Here is a 23193-nt window from a genome sequence, read left to right on the forward strand (position 1 = left end):
CATCAATATCAGTGGAAATGACGTCCGTCATTACGATGGTGAAAAATAATCGTAATAGACACGTTTGAAAATACTCCGTCATATTTCTTCGTGAAGTCTATCGTCCGAATTGATTGTTCAGACTTTCCAGATTGTTCGTTTTAGCCTCTTCTTACTTTATATCTCTCTTGGCCACCATCTTGCTATTTATTTTTTCACATATATACCAGTAAGGCCTTACAGGTAACACCAATGCGCCTTCCTGGCCAATTACAAATATTTACAGCATTTTTTCATTTTTATAATACAAGTCGCTGAATTACGAGACACTGAAAAACTCACAAATTAACGAGACTTCTATGAATTGTACATAAATTTTATTGTACATTAATCAATCTCAAATAGTGGTGACACAGTAGGTAGGAAGGATATTTAGCCAATTTTACCGGGAACCGTTTCAACAATGAAATCAGAGAAAATTGGCAAACTCTGATAGGAAACGATTGACCTGGAGTCACTTTCTTTTCAATCGAGGTCAGCTCATGGGATCGAACCCGGCGTCTCTCGACGCTAAGCAGAAGCTTAACGACCGAACTATGCTATGTCAGATTTTAATTGTTTAAATGCCCATAACTTTTTCTTTTTTCACTCTATATATTTTATAAAATTTGCTATGTTTATCTAGCGTGCGAATAAAAGTACCGTACGTGTGTAAAGGAAATTCCGTTAATCCTTACTGAAAACTGTAGATTTACATAGTAGAAAAACAAACTAACATATATACCTAAATTCATATGTATATATGTACATATAGTAAATTTATGTACTATACATTTACACGTGTAGCTTGCATGTAAATGGCTCTCGTCCAAAATTTTAATTCAAAACTTGCGTCCTCACGGCCCGTCGGAACTAGCTGACCAACGGGGCTGAAATTCTCATTGTTTCGAATATGTGGCATATATTTTTTCAAAGTAGGTATGTACCTATGTATATATGTCTGTATGTTTATGCTGTTTTCCAGTGCTCACCGAGGACCCGCGGTTCGCCGAGCCCATCCCGAACGTTACAGTCGCACTGGGAAGAGATGCTAATCTGCCGTGCGTTGTGGAGAACCTCGGCACCTACAAGGTAATAAATTTTCACCCTTAATAAATAAACGTTTCCAAAACGCCAACCCATACCTCCTCCCCCCCCCCCCCTTCCCCACCTTCAGAAACATAAAAATATTATAAATTGTATAATGTTCATTTGTATATTATATATTTACATAGTATGCATAGCGTTGCGTTGGACCATATGTGCGTCTCGTATTGCATTTTTCCTCCCTCACCGAAGTGGGGTATGCAAGTGCCCCAATTTTTACGTTTTTCGTAATAACTATGTGGTTTTCAAAGCTAGACACCCTATATTTCTTGTATTCCTAGAATGAACTACTACATAGAAACTCTTACTTAAAACATTTTAAAATTTTTAAAAGACGTTCAATTTTTACAAGGCTTTATGTATGTTTCACTTCGCTAATGATTCAGACGAAATTCCTACATTCTTCCGACCGTTTTTAAGCTTTGCCATTTTGCGTGGTTTGGTCAACGATAGATAATTCAATCAATTCATCGTAATAGAGGTGAAAAATAATCGTAATAGACACGTTTAACCCTCCCTCACCGAAGTGGGGTATGCAAGTTTACGTTTTTCGTAATAACTATGTGGTTTTAAAACCTCCATATACTCCCTATATCTCTTGTATTCCTAGAATTAACTACAAGAAATTTATTTTAATAGATTTTTTATGATTTAGAAAAGGGGTACATCGTCAAAAAAAATACATTTATACATTTCTACGTTCCAAGGTATGATTTAAAGGCGGTAGTGATAAGTCATGTTTTAACTGTTCGCTTGCATACCCTTGTTGATTAATGAATCAATGCGAGAGAAGGAGACAGCTATATTTTCATAAGCTATTGTTTTCGTCGCTTTTGGCGCGTGGTATTGAGTCATTCAGTCGCTTGTTGGCTTTACCTACATATGTGCGTTTGCATGCCGATACTTGCAGTGGCGGACTGGCCATACAAGCGAACATGCCCGATGGCATGTGGGCCCCACTATCTGTTAGAAAATATGGGCCCTCAGTAAAATTAAATAACTTTTTAACTATTTATAGGATATTGCAACTTTGGGACCTAAAGTTTGGGTATTTCAACAAAACAAATTTCTTACGATATACACAAACAACTAATACCTGCTTTAACAGCCCAAGGATCGGTTAACTTTTTTTATTAGGCTCGAAATGTAAGTTTCAACATTTGCGTGGGCCCTTTTGCCGGGCCCATTTCCAACCTCAATATTATGTATATACCAATACCTATGTAACAACTAACTACTGAAATAAAAATGGGAATAAACAAATTTTCGTGAAAAATATAAACATAATTGCATAAAACAATTTTGATAGGACGATTCATCATCAACCAGCGATTTAAATTTACTTCATACTTTCAAAATAACATTTGATTATACTTCGATGATATAGTAAGATTTAAATACACAATTTTAAACAGTTTCCGAATATAAAATCTATTCCTAATTTAGACACATTCATGTAAATAGAAATATAGGATAGGGGCCCCCTCCCCAAAATCCCGATTTTCGATTAACATTCATTGAAAATATTATGCATTTTTTTCAGGGACGTAATTTGGGGTGGCCATAGGGGGGCACTCGCCCCTCTAAACTAAGGAATAGTGTGAATTTAGAAAATATTATGAATTTAATGATTAATGAGATACTACGGATCTATGAATGCTACGTTTATTTCTTATGTATGTTACTTTTGGGTAACTAATAAAATAATCGCTGCTATGTGCTTTGAAGAGAAACAAAACAAAACTTTATCTATTGTTATTACGTACATGTACATAGATAAAGTGAAAAGACAGTTGGTAGAAATTAAGTTAATTGATAGTTTTTTGATGACTCAGTTTGATGGTCGATTAATGTTGACCATGTTAAGATTTGTGGAAAAAAATTTTCGCCTGCGGCGCTTTTTTCTCTTTACATAATATTTTTTTATAATTACTTTTTCAAAAATAAGCTTATTTTTTTCATATTTTATAACTCAATTAGGTGTATTCAAAGAATATTTTCCATTTTTATTCCGATATAAAAAAGATTTTTTGAAAAAAAATTCAATTTGACCAATCTTTGCCTGCCCCCCCCAAGAAAAAGCTGAAATGACGTCCCTGACGTGGTGGAAAGAAGAAAATTTTGTTATATGGGGGGGGGGGGGGGACAAATTTTTTTAAACCTGGGGGGCCCCCCTTTGACTCCTGGCATGCACTGATTTCAGTCCCAGTCCGCCACTGCTTGTCGTTATTTTTTAATAGAAAAATAGTCAAAAACATGCTATATGACTTAAATGTTTTTTTATATCGATGTATAAAATGATATATATTGAACCCATTTGTATTGATTAAAGCTGTATTTTCATTAAAAATACTGGGGTCTTACTCGACCCGGGTTTCGGGACACTTGTTCGATTTCGATGCTCCGTCCTTTAAAGGTGTGGCGGGTGCATGCTGGAATAAAAAAAATATTCAAACTGAATATATTATGTCATAATGTTTTATTTTAAATTAATAGATTTAAAAATAATAAGAGTGCATTTAATGCGGTTGTTGAGATTCTATTTGACTTGCTTTAGATTTGCACAAATATTTGGGACCAAAACAGTATTTTATTTTGTGGGCTCCTTTTTTCCATAGTGTCATTTTTATAGTCGGCTAGATTGCAAAAGTTTTAACCTGTACCACGAGATTTTAATATGATGTTATTTTAAAATTTGCTGGATGCTTATTTTTGAATTAATTTTGCAGTGTATTTAGCAATTTTAGTAAAAAATTAACCAATTGTTTGACAACGCTGTTGGAATCCACTTTGTATTTTATGATTAGTAATAAATCACTTTTTTCATCCTTTCTGCTTAATTTTTGGTTAAACAAAAAACACTTTATTTTTTCTCATATTTATGATTTAATTTTTCATTTTTTAACACTTTGAAGCGTGTGCATATATGTAGGTACGCGGGTACAGGGTTGGAAATCCTTGCTCAGCTTTTTTTGTATCCATCTGTATTATGTATTTAATTAATACAGAGTTTTCTCTCAAATTATAAGCATAATTATTAAATTTCGTTTTGCATCCTTAAAAATCAATATTTTGAAAGAGATATGATAACAAAATAATAATTTAAAATCATAATAGATAATTAATTAAATATATGTAAATATATTGATTAAGTAAAAGTATTTATATTGCAAATTACTATTCCATTTGGAAATATTTTGTTTATTTTATTAAGATAAATATGTTGAATTTTAATGACGACATGTTTTATGTTAGTTTAAATAGATTTTTCTTTAAAAAATTTTACGATTGAGAGAGAAATATTAACGTGGACAGAATACTTTTTAAGATATTTTTAGAGAAAGAGATAGAAGGTTGTTTTGTTTGACTTTTTTATACATATAATACTTGTGTATTTCATATTTTTAATAATAAATAAAAAAAAAATCAAGCTACGTAAGTTGTAATTTGTTTTAAGTATTTAGCCTTTTAATTGAGTCCATAACAAGTGTGAGAGAACTTAAAATGAGGATTATAATAATAATTGGGTGGATTCTATTCAAATTTATTAAGTTTGTCACTTAAATCACCAAAAAAATAAATTAAAAATGGAGCTAGGGGCGAATACTATTGAATGCATATGTATGTATGTATATGTATTATACAAACATAGTTTAAACATACATTTCAGCATTTACAAATTTCACGTTACGGCCGGAAAAATACATTTCGTCATATTTTATTATAATTTAGCTCGCAGTTGTACATTTTTAATATCAAATTTATGTAAAATTGTACCAATGTATACCAGAAAACTATTCCGAAGTACTCTTTACACATAAATTTGAAACACATCTGCTACCGCCGTTCTATGTTACAGTAGAGAGCAGACGACATTTTGAAAAACGATCGCATTTCTACAAATATACGTATGAGTAATACATACCGTATGTTTGTAATATGTATACAGCAGCCCCGGGTGCAGGCGAGGTGTTAAGACACATGCGAGCCGGCGATTCATTAACCCCTTCGCGCCGGCCTGGCCCGTTAACCCGTCGCGGAGTGGTTTGCACTGTTTCGCGGTTAAGTCATGATATGCATTACCATTAATTTGGAGGTGAACCTTTTCGCCGCGGCCGGTGTGTATGATATTTTAATGTATTATTAGGGAGTGGGCCCATCCACATTAGAGAGTGGGAGAGGGTGGGTTTGGTAGAGAGACAAACGACCAACCGACCGACCGACCGACCGGGGTTTATTAGACCCCGTGACTGGTGAATTGGTCGCACACCGATCAACCGTTCAATTGACCGTAAACGTGTACGCGGTCGAACAACGTTACGTGACCCGGTCTAACGGACGGTTAACCGGAGAGTTGAAACGTCACAGTCCATGTGTAATTATCGTGTTCTACGTAGATTTGGCAAGTGTTTGGATCCAGGTGTTTGATTTGTTTCATCTGTTTTTTTACCTTTAAGCCTCCTTTGAGCTTCACTCACAAAAAAAATCTGAAAAAATACAATACAATTCCAAATTACCATTTGTACCGACGACAGTTTGCTATTTTACAAGTTTTATTCGTGATACAAGTCGTTGATATTTGACATTAAATTATTATATAAAAATTAAGTTGAATATTGAATGTGTCGCAAGATTAAAGATAGCCAAATAATAAAGATTAAAGGGATGCGGTGCATCCGCTCTAAAATCCCCAGATAAATTGAACGACAGATTAACGGATGGCTGCTTTAAATGCAATTCTCGTCTTCTCGAATGATAGATTGCACATCAGATGACGGGTAACCTTTCGATGTGCACAGATGCAATTATTAAAGTTGGGTTGAATCTTTCAGGCGAGTTTAATAAGGGAGGATTCGATAAGTTCCGAATCTTGCACATCGAAAGGTTACTCGTCATCTGATGTACAATCTATCATTCGAGAAAACGAGAATTACGTTTAAAGCTGCCGTTTTGTTAATCTGGCGATTTTAGAGCGGATGCATCAAACCCGATTGAAGATGGCCAAATTATTTATTTTTATTTTCTCAATTCACTAATAATAAAAAAAGAAAAATGGGGGGGGGGGGGGTTCAATTTGTCTGGCGATTTAAGAGCGGATCCACCGCATCCCTTTTCACCATGTCAGATTTCAATTGTTAAAACGCATATAACTTTTTCTTTTTTCACTCTATATTTTATAAAATTTTCTTTATAGGTTCTCATTATCTCTCATATATATTTAGTTCACTCAAAGTGTTATTTATTATAATCTTTAATTCTTTTTAAAGAAATCAAATAAGGAAAACAAATACAAATTGACGAATTTCGAGAGTCTTGGCATAACATGGAAATTTTTAATAAATTAACTACTATTAAATTAAGTTTTTTTATAAATTTTATTTGGATTTAATGTACATATGTACATGTGTACATGCAACGTACACATGTGTACGTGTACATGAGTCTTCTCATGCATCAAAATAGCTTGAAATCCGCTCCAAAAGTGTATGTATGTATTCCTTTAGTTATATAATTTAAATTTCACCTGGATTTTGGTACTTTTGAAATTAATAAATTATTAGCCAGCAGCATAGCTTGGTCGTTAAACTTCTGCTTAACACCAAGGGGTGTCTGGTTTGATCCCATGAGTTGACCTCGATTGAAAAGAATTTTTCTGAATATATCTACAGTGCTGCTGGTCAGACCTGAATATTTGTGACTCCAGGTAGATCGTTTCCCAGCAGAGTTTGCAAATTTCTCTGATTTCATTTTTGAAACGGTTCCCGATTAAAATTGCCTAAAATCCTTCCTATCTACTGTGTCACCACTATTTGAGTATGATTAATGTACAATTCAATTTATGTACAATTCATAGATGTCTCGTTAATTTGCGAGTTTTTCAGTGTCTCGTAATTCAGCGACTTGTATAATAAAAATGCTGCATCGTTTGTAATTGGCCAGGAAGGCTAATTGGGTTACCTGTAAGGCCTTCGTGGTATAAAATGTAATAAAATTAATGTAATAAAATCTGGAGGAAAGCCAAATAATACACCACAATTTACAATAAAAAATATCTTCATATGCATAATAGATGAAGAAAAATATCTTCATATTCCTCTCCTTACCACATAGTTACGATTGAAATTTTATAAAAAGCATTTGTTTAAACAGTGATCGGAAACCTGCGGAATGTGTGGCTCTCAACATTAACTTTTATTATAATGCTACGCAGTGATTGGTGAAAAAATATTTTCAATCGAGGTCAGCTCATGTGATCGAACCCGTCGCCTCTCGGTGTTAGGTAGAAGCTGAACGACTGAGCTATGCTGCTGGCTAATGAAATAAATCAGTTGAAGCGTGTTTGTATTTTAGCCTAGAAAAGTATAAGTAAAAATAATAAAAACCAAGGAAACTTCACGTCATGGAATTCAAGAGTAGAAAATTCTTAGGTGCAAGTTAAAAGAGAGATAGATATGTATGTATGTATGTACATACATATGTCTGAGTTTCAAAACATGATTTTCAATTGATAATTGACTGTCAAAAATATGGCAAAACGGCTTGAAGTCGGTTGTTTGTTTTCTTCTCGTATGTTAAATCACCGATTTGTTTCGTTGTCAGGACCCATTTTCCGGCGTCTGATTTTCCAACACGCTGCAGCGTGTTTGAGAGAGCGACAAAGTCTGACCCCGGACACGGCTCAAGTTAAACAAGAGCGACAAAGAAAAGCGAAATAAAAAATATAAATCTATGTGTAAAATAAAAACGGCGCGAGAGGACGGAAAAAGTAAAACAAAAATAAAATGAAAAACAAGCAGAGGAAAAACAAAACGGAAGAAACGGAGGGGTCGCTCTTGGAGATATTCAATATTCAGTTGCTCGAGGCAAGAATTCACCCCTTGTAAATCTTCCGCTTACGAAAGCAGCCAGACGGACGACAGGAGAACGGACTGGGCACTTTTTGACTCCTTTTCTGCAGAATTTTAAAATTTCGCTCGTTTATATCTAAACAATAAAAATAGATTGAGACGATTCAAGGTCTGGGAATTTTCTTTCACGCGCGGTTTTCTCCGTCGCATAAATTGACATTGAAGGATATTTTATTGTATTAATTATACATGCTTGACCTTTACGATGGATAAGTCGCAATCAAATTCACTTTACATACACGTGTAGATTTAAATATTCTATATTGTTTTGCTGATTGCTTTTTGGGAAAAAATTGCTTAATTGTAAGACTTTCTTCTGTTGTTTTAATTCGCGATTTATTGGTTGACGTCTAAATTGATTTGACTTTTTAAAGCGTCTCGTAATTATTATTTTATTTTACATAGATATATACCAGGAAGGCCAAACAGGTAGACCCCAATGCGCCTTCCTAGACAATTAATTACAAAATTTCAGCATTTTTATTACATAAATCACCGTATTTCGATAGGCTGAAGAACACGAAATCAACTATTAATTAATTAATGAAATAATCTATAGAGACATCTATGGATTTAGACTTGTACATAGCGGGTAGGATGATTTTTGCCAATTTGATGGAGGAACGATCGACTTTTGGTCACGAATATCAAAGTCTGACTAGCAGTATTAAAGATTAGCACGGGATCGAAACCGGTAACCTCTCGGTGCTAAACATATACGTAACCATCGAGTCATACTTCTGGCTTGTATAAAATCAAATAAAATCTAGTCAGAATATTTTTATGCGGTTGGCAATAGAGCTGTCGTTGTAACGCCAAATATATGTTTAACGTTTATAAAAACCGAACATAAAACAATAACGGTTCATACGAGATTTCATTAAGCTGTCAAGAGTGTGCAGAAATCGCCAAAATTTAGCCATCATAACCTACCAACATAAATGTCAAAATCGTTCTCAGAAACTAATTATATATTAAATATTTTTATAGCATACATATGAATTTATACATATCTTTTAATGTGATGCAATAATTAAAAAATTGTATTTAATGCATATTTTTATAATAAGATTTCTATTAAATTTTATTTTTATGACTGGTAACGTTTTTCACATTCCAATACCTATCAAAAGATACCAAAAATATATTATTTTGAACTTGTATTCGCATATTTTGTAGTTATGAATACTTGATTTATATACTATGCACTATTCATTATAATTGTTAACTATAATTATTTATTATTTTTTTTCTCTGATCGTCCTACATTGTTATTAATGACAGTCCCACATTTTTATTCTGACTACTTAACAGTTTTATTTTGACCAACACTCTAGTTTTATTCTGACCAAAAGGTGCTATAAATTCTGACCATTTAATGTGTTGCCTTAATAAACAACAATTAAATTTAAATGGCTTCGATATCGAGTAGGTTCATATTTAACATATGCATTCATTTTATGGTATTTGAAACGAATGTTGGATGCTGTATTTTATGTATGTATATACGTTTGTAAACATATGTACATAGATACATATACCGGAATTTAATTTATTTATGCTGAAAATATTTTGATTATTTATGTCGGTATATTTTTTGAATCGAATAGTACATACATATGTATGGATAGCTCAGGCGAATTTCAACGATGAAACAATTTTAAATTGGAAAAATATATTTTTCCAACCAAACTTCATCTCTTTTTCATCTTCGATTTTGTCCTAAACGACCGCGATTATCTGGAATGTGTGCGCGGTTCAATTTCAACCTAGTTGAATATTTTACGAGTCGACTCGAAGAAAGACTTTAACAATTTACTTGGAGGCCTTATCAAAGTATCGCACACACACATACATACATATATAGGATATGTATATAGGGGAGGAATTCGACGCGAATGGATGCGAGGGGGTGGCCGAAGGGAGGGTAGAAGGTATAGGAGTCGAATATAGGCAAATAAAAGTTGCATTTTAGTTGGGGGTAAGTCCGCTTTATAAAGGATTTAAGGCTTAGTCCACGACCCCTCGGCCACCCCCATCTCGTCGAGTGTGGCAGGTCGCATATGTTAGTCCGGCTCTGGCTCCTCTCCCCCCCCCCCCTCACTCTCTCTCTCTCTCCCTCTTCTCCTCAGGAAAATCTTTATTGAACTGCTTTTCCGCGGCGCCTGGAATATTTTGTGCATGAAACACCTTACGTGGTCATTTTTGTCTGCGGAAACGTGCGAGGTGAATTTCAACCGACAGAATGTTCCACATGATCTACATATTTCCGGTGACTCACACTATCGAAATGTGTGTTATGTATCTGTATATATATATGGGCGAGTGTATGATAGGGTGGTCGAATAGTTTATTTTGAAGACGCGTTTAAAGTTAAAAGGATTATTTGGGTCGTTTGTGTTGAAATTAAAATGTCAAGGTTGATGGTTTAGAAAGATTCGTTTATTTCATCGTTGTCAGATTTGTCTTGTATATTTGCTTTGTGAACATAATTAGAATTGACAACAGTTTCCTTATTGCCGTATCTTATAGAGCTTTGTACAAAATTTTTTTTTTCATTGACAAGGATCGACTATAAGTCATTAGGATAATGAATTATTATTTTTAAAATGGGACATATTTGTTATTTGCATTGTTTTTATTATTACTAAATTATATTCACAATACATCTTATATATATATATATATATATATATATATATATATATATATATATATATATATATATATATATATATATATATATATATATTTTAACAGCTACTGATTAACTGATCATTTTCTATTTTACAATTTTTTTTTTACATGTAGTATTATGTTATTTCACTGTTTTTTTGATTTTTAAATGCTTTTTATTATTACTGAATTATGTTCACAATACATCTTTTATATATATATATATATATATATATATATATATATATATATATATATATATATATATATATATATATATGTATATATATATATATATATATATATATATATATATATATATATATATATATTTATATATATATATATATATATATATATATATATATATATATATATATATATATATATATATATTTATATATATATATATATATATATATATATATATATATATATATATATATATATATATATATATATATATATATATATATATATATATATATATATATATATATATATATATATTTTAATAGCTACTGATCTACTGATCATTTTTTATTTTACAATTTTAAATTAATTTTGTTAGTAATCATAGTATTATATTATTATAATTTTAATATGTACAATATATGTTATAGGAAAAAGAGCTCAAAAACCTATTTATAATTCTTATAAATGCTCACAATACATTTTATACAAAATATTAACTAAAGATTTTCCAAAGTCAACGATAAAAAAACCGATCGTTTTTGGGTAATCTGTGTTTATAACTGAAGGGTATAAACATTTTGAAATAATCACCGAGACTCTTCTATGCAATGATTTATGTAAATATTATTTTGGATTTAGAAGTAGACGTTTGTATGTACATATGTAGTCTTAGGTTAAATCTAATCTAAAGGATATAATTTTATTTATTAAATTTTAATATTATAAAAATGTTCCCTCATAGATGAGAATTTCAGAATTTCGTATGTCGTAATCATGCTCCGTCTTTTTTTCTCCCTTGGAATCATAATTCGTGGAAAGAGACGCGGCATATCACTTTGTTCACATGAGTTGCCGAGAAAAACAAAATAATTCTTTTTCGGAAAAATTTATTAAATTTTAAATTATTAATAAATAATTAATTTCGTTGATCCGAATTGCGATATTTTAACGATTGCACAATTATGTGCACACAGGCCACTAGTTATATATAAATAGCTTTTAAGAGACAATAATAAAGTGAAAGCATCCAGTCTATCATTTAAAAATATTTTGGGTAATTTAAACCTTTTGAACCAAAATCTTACCTGTTGCCAGGAAATTCTGAGCAATCTACTACCAGCAACAAATTGAGACTTAGCAGATATTTCTCCACATGAATGCCCACGTATTGTCCTCGTTGATTATTTTCTTATAACCTTAAGATTTTTAATTTGCTTCAAATTTATAATGCATTTCAATGGCTTATTATGTCAATTTGAATTGTGCTATGTCTGCTGCAAACTTTAATATACCATTCGGAGAGAAGTAAGAATTAGTTTCTATTTTATAATGAGAGTTGTTCGTTGAAGGCTATAACTAAAGTTTCGCATATGTTCGTAATACACTAGTTACGGGGTGTTGAACTTATGAGTGCAAACTGCATTCGTAGTGCATAACGTCACTATACTTTTCACTGTAGTTTCTTGCAGAGACGTTCTACCACTGACGGCTCTCGTTTTTCTTGGTTGGTTTTCTGTTTTCTTTTTTTTTTCATTTCGTTTTTGGTTTTTCGCTTTTATTTCGCCTCTTCGGAGTTTTCTATACACCAAACCTTCACACTTACACCTCTCGTACTTGTGGAATGAAAAAGTACATTTTCTCACATTTCAACAGTCTTTTGTCGCCAGACCAAATTGTACATGTGCAATTTTTTTACGTTGAACCCTTCCTCTATTCTGTATAGTGATTCTAAAAAACTATTCAAGTTTATATTTCCCAGAATATGAATAATAAACATTTTTACAAGAAAAATGATTAGTCTATGAAATTTATGTACGCTTGAATATATTCTCCATTTGTTATATTTAAAGATAGTTAGGATAAATGCCAGTTATTTTTAGCCCAAGCGTCTTCAAACTATTTGCTTAAATTAGTGCAAATTCCACTTGGCAAAGGTCAATTGGAGGGATGTGAATATTCGAGGTTCAAATCTGAATTATTCCCAGAATCCATTCATAGTATTTGACCCCAACTATGCTTGCCGAACTATTCTAAATGTTATATGTATGTATATAAGATTCGATAACTATTGTCGTATGTCAAAATGTATTCTGTTAATTAATCATTGCGTCAAAGTGCAGTGAAAATTTTGCCCATCTTGGATGTACCTATATGTACGTAATAATGAAAATTTTTATGACACTTGAAATGTTCAAAGCAAAGCTTAAAATTGTAAAAGTGGGAAGTTTTATTAAAGAGAAAAAATGAGAAGGCATCAAATATAATACGTTTTCGTAGCATCGTCTCTTTTCACATACGAAACATTATATATTTTTCGCGAGGACTTATACTTAAGCATAAATATTTCATAAGGTTCAAGATTTTTCGAATGAATATATTCATGCTTCTTTTTTTTCTTCATTCTTTATTTCACGTGCATTTTAAAATGGAATCCTATTAAGAGGCTTTCGTTGAACGGTGTAGTAGGATTCAATTCACTTACGGGTTACGGTGGCTGCAAAAAAAAAATACAGCGAAAATGGAAGAAAATGCTGAACAGAGACAGGAATGCGACGGGTTTAATAAAAAGGAAGCAACGAATATAAAAATAGTAGAATAATGATCAGTTATTTTATTTTTTCTGCTAGGAAATAAACGAATACTAACAGTAACGAGTTCAAGGTCTCACTCAATTTTGTACAGCTAAAATTAAAAATTTTCTCCATTAATTCGAGTGCAGAGCTTGGGGTTAGTAAAAATTTTGTGTCAAATGGTGATGAAAGTGAAGGCAAAATATGTGTGTGCATTTACCAATTATTAATCTTTTTTTTTATGGAGAGGAAATATTGAAATGAATTTTAATAATCACAAATAAAATTCATTTTAAATTAAATATAGTGATTGTGGATAGAAAGTCTAAGATTTTAAAATAGTATGTGGAAACTCGACTGGAAAATGATATCTGTTTATATTTCTAAGCAAATTTTAATTTTTGTGATTTTTTTATGCTGATAATACAGTAGTTAGTTATTAAATAATGAAGGGATGAAGAGCAAATAATAATGAATTATTAATTTTTGAGTAATTTAAGAAGTGGGTCAATTTGTGTACGCCATTATAAATTAAAGCATTCCATTAGAAAACCGCTAATAAGAAATGTAATTGTATGTAATTCAAAAATGAACTATTTTTAGTCGAATAAAGTCTAGCCTTATCAAAAGCAGTAGGAAAACAATAGGTGTTATATTCTGTTAAATATGTGTTTATGAATTGAACCGTTTTGGATATATTTATTTATTTATTCACAAATTTGCCATAGTGACTTTACAGATCAACTCCAAGTCGACACTATGGTTATATAAAAAGGAAAATAATAATTATTATATTATAATAATATTATATATAAATTAAAAGAAAAATATGGATAAAACAAATATAAAAATACAAAACTGTAAAAACATGAAATATAAAAATATAAAAATACGAAATTGTAAAAACATAAAATATAAAAATATAAATTGTAAAAATAAAAATATAAAATATAAAAATATAAAATTGTAAATACATGAAATATAAAAATATAAAAAACATGAGAAATAAAATTATAATGAAAAATAATAATATGAAAGATAAATATATAAAAATATGAAACATAAAAATATAAAAATTTGAAAATATAAAAAATGTAAAAATATGAATATAAAAATGCAATATGTTACAAGTTGCTACTATCTCAAACTACATATGTATCTATCTATGTATGTACTGTCACGTTCCAATGAAAAATTATATAATTTTCTTTTTTTAATACTACTTGGTTAACTAACCAAGATTTCTTTATTATTATTAAAGCGTTACATTTATCTTATTGGTAGAATTTAATTATGGAACGCAGAATTTAAATGAGTAACGTAGAACTGTTTCACTTTAACTTTGTTCTACTGCTGATGTGTTGACTGTTACTCTCGGAGTATCGATGGTATCGACTGCCACTCTTGGAGTCGATGGTGATGACTACCACTCTCGGAGTCCTGATGGTGATGACTAACTTAAATTCTAACAGTTATGAATGTATATACTCTTCTTTAAAACAATGAAGTGTTGAAGACACGTGTCGTACATTTTTAGTTTAGTCCATGTTTAAGGTGTGTCACAAATCAATGGTGCTACTTATTAAATTAGGTGTGTCACAAACAAATGGTGTGTCTTATCCCTACTGGTTAAGTATGTATATACATATGTACATATATACAAACCAGTAGCGTGGTCTAGTGGTGAATGATGAATTATCTCGTACTTGATGTTACGAGTTCAATTCCCGCTAAGTCTCGCTATTGGCCAGACCTTGATTTGTCAAGGTCGATCGTTTCTTATCAGAATTTGCCAATTTTTCTGATTTTCATTGAAACGATTCCTGTAAAATTGGCGTTTCCTTCAAAATTTTCTATTGCGAACCTTTAGTTGTTGTTATATCTTAGGTTTCGCCATATTGCTCACCATAGATGTCTCTGTGGTTGTTTATCGAATATAAAAAAAAATTCGTATTGTTACATGAAAGTTATTCATCGTTATTTATCGTATTAATACGATATTTGTAATATCTGACGATAGTTGTCAGATATTGTTTAGATTTACATGTATCTATGTAATAATTATGTGGACCGGGAAGGCGCATTTGGGGTTTACCTGCTAAGCCTTCCTGGTATATTTGTATATACATATGTATGTATGTAAAAATATGTATGTAAAAAATAAATAAATAAATACATAGATATGACCTATGTATGTCGATATGTCCGGAATCCCGGAAATGCAGAATAAACGTATTACAGGCCTCCATTTTTTTTAAATATTGCTAAAGGCTAAACATTATGTGTCATGTTTTGCGAAACGTGGACTTACATATGTATGTACTTTCAAACGTGGACTTATATTTCAATATAATATTTGAAATATTTCAGTTAAAATTTATTTATTTACATTAGATGAATGTCCCAACTTTGTACACTGGTACAAAGTGGCATTCGTCGATAAGTGAAAAATTATTTTCCAAGTGCGAGAGGGTGCGATGGGGGAGACAGGGGGGGGGGGGTTGGAGGTCGCGCCACAAAGAGAAAACACATTTTCATATATCAAATTTCGCAGTTGCTTAAACGCGAAAATTGTAATATTAATTAAGTTGCGGGTCGTGCCCCATCCCCTTTGGCTTTTCCCCCGCTCCCCGGCGTCCCCTGCCGCGTCTCCCCTTTCGCTGCCGAACAATTCGCGTCGTAGCCGGCGGGAAAACGCGCATTTTCCGCACTCACCTACCAAATGGCCGGATAATAACGCGCGGCAAACATAAAAGACGCATTAATCAACCTTTAAATATTATAAAAACACGCCTTGTCGCACTCGAAAAGGCGCTCGTTTAATAAACGTGTTTGTCGGTGTGCTTACCCCGAGAGTACAGACAATGCTCGTTCTCTCTCGCCCTTGTACAATGCGATTAGTCAACGTATGTATGTATGTATGTATGTATAGTCATGTTTCTATTTGCAATTTTGTCACTATGCTCGTTTGGTGTTCAATTTGGGTAATTTCCCACTGTTGGGTTTGAATTTTGTGCGGAAATTGGCGTTCATTTATGTTATAATGTGGTGTTGATTGTATGTTTCCTCGATTTGATCATTTTTGTTTCGTATTTTTTTTAGGCAAAAATCATACTGAAATGGTTGTGAATTTTTGTAGTGAATCTTATCTTTTCAATGTGAAATCATATTGTGCTCTTGGTACGCAATAATATACTGTTTTTGAGTGCCAACATTTTATCGTTTTGTGTTTATATTGTATAAGAATATATTTGTAAGTTTTGAGATGTTACAAATTATTCATGAGTACTTTTTTAACAGTCATAATATAAATTTATATTTTATATATATGTACATATGAACCGTTATATTTGAAATTCGAAGAAATCTACTTTTCAGTTCCAAAAACGCTATTTCTGTTTGAGTTAATTCACAAATTGTTATCATTTCTTTTAATTCGATATGTTTAGAATCTCGGAAAAGCGAAATAAACGTATTACAGGCCTCCGGGATTTTTAAATATTGTTAAATGCAAAACATTATATTTAATGTTTTGCAAGATATTTCTCGAAATGAAAAAAAGTGCCCACAAAGACTTATGCCACTTTCAATTATAACGGGTCTTATGTTTGCGGTTTCACATTTTCATGAAACATTCAGCTGATTTTCAGTTTCTTGCTATTGGATATTAAAGTTTTGTACAATGATACATATATCCTAAATTAAATCAACTAAATTGAGTTGTTGAAATTTGGCTAATACAAAGACAAAAAGAAATTGTATAATCTTATTAATATATGAATACAAGTTTAAAGTTGCGAGCTTTATTATATAGTTAAAATTTGTCTAATTTTAAATATTTGAATATAAATGATTTAAATTTAATCTTTGTAAAAAGTAAAAAATACTTCATTGTATTAAATAAGTTAAATTATTTCCAGTCTTTCAAGTCTTTAGTTATGTCATACAGCAAAGATCATTGTTCGTGAATACAACGAATATACATATGTATGTATGTACATATGTATCCATATCAAAGATGATACATGCTCTCAAGTTTTGGTTAATGGTTAAACGAATATTTCTTTACAATTTCGGCAATAGAGAGCGGGTTTAGATGTGACGAAATGAAACGAAAATAGACTCCACTTCGGACCAAATGTCACGTCTGTTTGAAGACTATATTTATTTATGATACGGTGTTTCGATACCTACTTACCTGACCTGACACTTTCAGCGGTGAAAGGGGAGAAAGTGGAAAGTGGGGTGGGTTAAATCATTGGAAAATACCCCGGCAGCATCGACAAGAAGACAAATCCCATGACCCAGATGTGCCCTCGCTAATGGCTCCGCGAAAATCGTTTTATTGTTGACGCGGCCACGCATACCGAATCACCCATTTGCATTCTCGTCATTGGAATCACTTTTGCATAAATATTATCTAAATATACATATGTACGTACATGTATGTAGGTATTTATGTATGAATGTACGTGTATGCACGTGAAGATTGATGAAAGTTTGCAATGATGGTGTGCATCGTTACAACGGGTAATTGGAAGATTTTCTTGAATGAAATACATATTTTGTTAGTGAAATGTAATTTAATAATATAATCTCAATGATAAATATATGTGAAATTATTTCTAAACAAGTCATGAAATAATCGCTTTATTGCGTTCGGTACTTAAGAGGGCTGTACACCAGCGACTTGTCCATACAACCGTATTACACCTTTCTCTTCCTCAATAATGGCACTAGCGAATTATTTTTTAATATGCTATGGATATCTAACATTAATATGTTTCTGTGGTTTTATTTTTTTGATTAGTTATTTTTTATATGAGTTAGGAACCGTAAAACATCGATAAAATCGCCTCTTTTTTACACTCACGAAAAGAGTCCAGCGTGTTTATTTAACCGTTGATTTTTAAAAAAATACGACCACACAAACAGAAAATATCTTTCTCATACCGATGATGAAATTTTTTTTGAAATTGATCCAGTTTCAGAGGAGAAAACTGTAGAATACGAAACCTCAATTTTGTCGATTTAAAATAGATATTATCTGGTCGAGGCGCAACTGTCGCATTCACTCAATATATACATTAACTTAATATATATATATATCGAAGAAAGGAACGGCAACAAAATTAACGTTTCGGGTATCTAGCCCTCTTAACGATCGCACCATTTCCAAAGCTACGTTGAGTTGCGTTTTTGAAGTTATTTGAAAAGTAAAGTGTTTGTCAATAGTTTGTACACGTGTTTGTTAAAGACAAAATTTCAAATTCAAATTTCTGAGTTCTCTTTGATACATTATTTATTGTGTACATTTATCGAATTTCCAATAAACATACATATGTACGTTCAAATAATATGTATTTTATTTAAGGAAAACGTCCAAAATGAGCTTCACCGCTCACTATTTGATATGTATGTATAATAATTGTGGGCACTTATATGGTTTATATAAATATTTGTACAGGTTATAGATATTTTATATGTATGAAGCTTGATGGCCTGTAGTATGCTGTACTTTATTATAATTATTGGGGACAGGTGGAAAATGGTGCTCAAATATGTAATTTTTTTATTTTTACTAACCTCTTTTACGTTTCACTTATTATAGCGCTTTTTTCGGTTGAACAATAGCTTGCATTGTTTTGTTTGAGTTTGTGAGTCGGAATTTTCAGAGATTAAAATTCATAAGGGTAAAATGCAATGGGGAGTTTTGTATGGTAAAAAGCATGTCCATTTGCATGTCGATTGGTATTTGTAAAAGGTATTCGTACATGTAAATATTAAATTTAAGCTATCTAGAAAATACAATAGAACATGTGCATGTATTTTTGCATAATGATTTCATCAATATGTATTTTTACTTTATCAGATCGTGTTTTCATGCTCTAGACAAAAAGTGTGTGTGTTAGGAAGTTATTTTGTCATTTTTATGATTTTTTGAAGACTGTTAGTCGTATTGAACTGAAAATTAGTATCAGCTACTGAAATGCTTTTCTATAATTTTTTTTTCAAATTTTAAATTTTACTGGAAGTGGTGCCTCCCCTTGTAGGTGTCCTCTTTTATTAAAAGATTTCTGATTACATTTTGTCCTAAGCCACTCCACAGATATGATTGAAACTTTTTAGCTGTAATAATTTAAAACAAATTCATACATCAATATTTTTATTTCAATCGGAAGTGGTACTTTTTCTCCAGCGTTTCGAGGATTTTTGAATTTTTTTCTGAAACCTGTAAATATGTTGTAATAAAATATCTCAAGGCTTAATAACAAGTACTATATAAAGTTTACACTTGTTCAATTTTTCTTTGACTATTTTTTTGACTTTTTAAATATGGCATCTTCAGAAAAAAAATCAAGTGCAATTATTGAGCTAATGTCATGTAAATAAAAAAACAAGTGACATTTTTCGTCTTGGAAAATTCAAAAATTGTTATAGTTATAAATTTTTGAAATAATATTCAAATAGTGGTGACATGCTGAGTAGGATGGTTTTGCTGGCTAAATACATACATATTTATGTAGATGAAGTCACGGATTAAACATCTTTAGATTTAATATTTAGTATTGAATGTTGACAATATGATATTCATTTTATTTTAAAAGTTGTGTTGTTTATGTATGTATGTAGGTTTTATTTGATACTAGCTGAACCTGGCATGCGTTGCAATACCACAATAACGCATGCAATTCCCGTTCCCGTTTTTGGGCGATTTTTTTTCCCGTTCCCGTTCCTGTTCCCATTTGTCAGAAAAATATAGGCGGCTAACACATTTAACGTCTCTTCAAAGCCGTGTCGTCATAAACCAACTGGTAACGTGGACGTTTACCAACGAACACATTTCCTTGACTACACAACGGCGCTTCAAACTTTCGCGTCGGTAAAATCGTAATTACGAATATTATTATTAAAAGGTTTTTTTTCACGGTAGACTTCCCGAAAATGCATTCAAAAACTCCTGAAAGTTCCATCCTAATCGGTTGAGTGGTTAAGGACCCTATACGAGACAGACAGATAAACAGACATTCATTTATATACATGTATATAGATTGAGAAGGTGTAAAGCATGTAGAGTAGAATTTGATATTGTTGATCTTGCACACTGCAGATTGAGTGTCAATCACAGGCCGAGTGATATTAATTCTCAGATATATGGAGCTTCCAAATGCGACAATTTTTCATAACGCTAATATATACCCTTGGGTGTAGACGCAGTTCTGCGTCACAATGAATCTTCCTTGAATATTCCCGACTGGCTAGACGGGAGAGCATTTCAAAGTGCACTCGGCGGTCTCGACCGTTGAATTATTATATGTACGTACTTGTGTGTGAAAATGGCAGACAATCGAGGATCGACGGAGCTTTTTTCACCTGAGTGTTATTCGAACAGAGAGATATCCTTTTAGGGATAACCGTCGGCTAATGGCTGTATATTCGCCTCATTAATTCGACGGCACACTTCGAGGCTCACTCGCACACACAAATCCGCGAGCCGCAGACTAGACGTTAAACATATTCGTAACGGTGCCTTCGGATTTGCTCTCCATGTCTGAATTTGTTTGTATAATATGTATGTATGTATATTATATATAGTGTGAATGTGTATACGTATGTATGTAGGTATATTTACGGATAATGTGTGTGTGTGTGTGTATTTGTGGGGAGAATGGGGAATCGTTGTCGTAATTTATGGCGTTACGTTCGAAACGTTGCGGATGTTCAATTAATAACTTGTTATATATGCCGGAACGAATGAAAAATTATTGTTTTCCAATTGATTGTGGAAATTTTCAATTTTCCAACGCACGTGTGGTGTTCGTGTATGTTCGCGGTTTTTGTTTGTAGTTTTGTTATTATATGTACTTTTATTGGTGCAGTTAATTTTATTGCTAAAACTGAACGTGATGTTTTTAGGTTATCGGAGATTATTTTAGCTTATTTGTATGTTAGCCTGCGCCCATCATATTTTTATAATTGAATGTAATGTACGGGTGGAATTTTGATTTTCTCTCTTCCATTTGGGCCTTGCAGGGATGTTTTGTATTTGCAAATGGTTCTTATATTAGGGTTGCTATATGTACATCCTAGTCTACGGGGACATATTTTGAGGCTTGCGTCCCAGTTTTGAGGCTTGCGTCCCCGTTTTGAGGCTTGCGTCCCCGTTTTGAGGCTTGCGTCCCAGTGTCCCCTTAAGAAGGATATTTGTCCCAGTTTTCCATAGATATTATTTTAAAATGTATCTTTCCGATAATATATAATTAAGTGGGTTTGCACAATGGTAAAGGGCGCTACAGACCACCGTCAGGTTGAAGCGCATTCAGTACGCAGCACATCGAACCAAATTCTGTTCGTTCGCCGCACGGAATACCGCAAGATATACCGCTCCGATATTCCAGAGCGTCTGTAGCGCCCTTAACACACGGCTAGTGGCTATTATTTGTCAAATGGTAAGACTGTGGTCACTAGCCAGCCCATTCTTCAGACGTGGATTGCATCATAATTTGCCTTTTTGTCAAAGTCGGATGGGAGCTCGGTGTTTTCACCTACATATTTGCGTTGAGATTCGGGAAGACAAGTAAGTTTTTCCAATTTTCTCTTAAAGTTACCAGGTTACCTACTTATTCATTTCATAATATAGGTGATTCCTTAAACTTTAAAATTTTTACATCCATGGGAAGAAGAAAGTGTCATTTTTCTGACGAAAGGAGTGGTCATGTATTAAAAGAGGAAGGAATGAATACGAAGCACACTGCTCAATTTGCAATACTATTACATCAATTCAACATAGTGGAAAACTCATCATAAAAGAGCATATTAAGTCCGAAACTTATAATTCAAGATTGGTATCTGTATCGTCCGCCAAAAATATTTGATTAAGCAAAATTCCCAGGAAGATCTTTTGATATCTGCTGCGGAATTTTGATATCTGCTACAAAACTGTTAAGCATCATCAGACATTCAATTCATTAGATAGTACATCGAAGCTTAATTCCGTTATGTATCACGATTCCAAAATTGCGAGTAAACAATATGTGGCAAGAACGAAAGCAACTGCCCTAATAAAAAATATACTGGCACCTCATACTGTGGAAGTTATCAAACAAGATATGCAAAAATTCCATTTTATGGAATTTCTACAGATTCTAGCAATCACAAGTCTATAAAGATGTTTTCTTTACTCGTTCATTATTTCACTGAAGATGTTGGTTTAAAAATTAAACTGCTGCAGTTAAATGCATTACCAAATGAAACGTCAGATACGGTGACCGTATTTTGCATGGAGGGATTGAAAAAGTTTGATATTTCATTAAAGCGGCTCGTGGCATTTGGTGCTGACAATACTATCACTAATTTTGGAGGAAGAGAGAGGCGTGGCGTTAATAATGTTTTTTATAAATTGAAATTTCTAATAATTTAACTATCAAAAAATATAATAAATTATTTTTATTGGGGGGGGGGGTGGGGGGTGTTCCCGTCTATGGTCCGACAATTATGGCAACCCTATCTTATCGCAACCCTATGTATCTTGGTACTGGCTAATCAAGACATTGTCTATGCCTAGACATTCCCTACTTTACATTTTTATACTATATATTATAATTCTATTGTTTTTTTTATGATTACGTTTCAATTTATTACTTTATCTATGCACGTACGTAGTAAGAATAGATTAAGTTTTGTGATCATGCGAAAATTCGAACTCGAGATTTTGACTG

At 32.3% G+C, this 23193-nt stretch overlaps 1 protein-coding gene across 1 annotated transcript in view; it reads left to right on the forward strand.

Moving 5' to 3' along the window:
* Window positions 1-975: 975 nt before the first annotated feature.
* The window catches only part of DIP-delta (Dpr-interacting protein delta), a 130503-nt gene continuing 108285 nt past the window's right edge, over window positions 976-23193 (forward strand). Inside the window, exon 1 of the mRNA XM_077445034.1 lies at window positions 976-1110. Coding sequence (XP_077301160.1) covers window positions 976-1110 — 135 coding nt within the window. The remainder of the gene's footprint in view (window positions 1111-23193) is intronic.

Source organism: Arctopsyche grandis, chromosome 13 (assembly GCF_051622035.1).
Source record: "Arctopsyche grandis isolate Sample6627 chromosome 13, ASM5162203v2, whole genome shotgun sequence".
In the NCBI taxonomy this organism is placed as follows: Eukaryota; Metazoa; Arthropoda; class Insecta; order Trichoptera; family Hydropsychidae; genus Arctopsyche; species Arctopsyche grandis.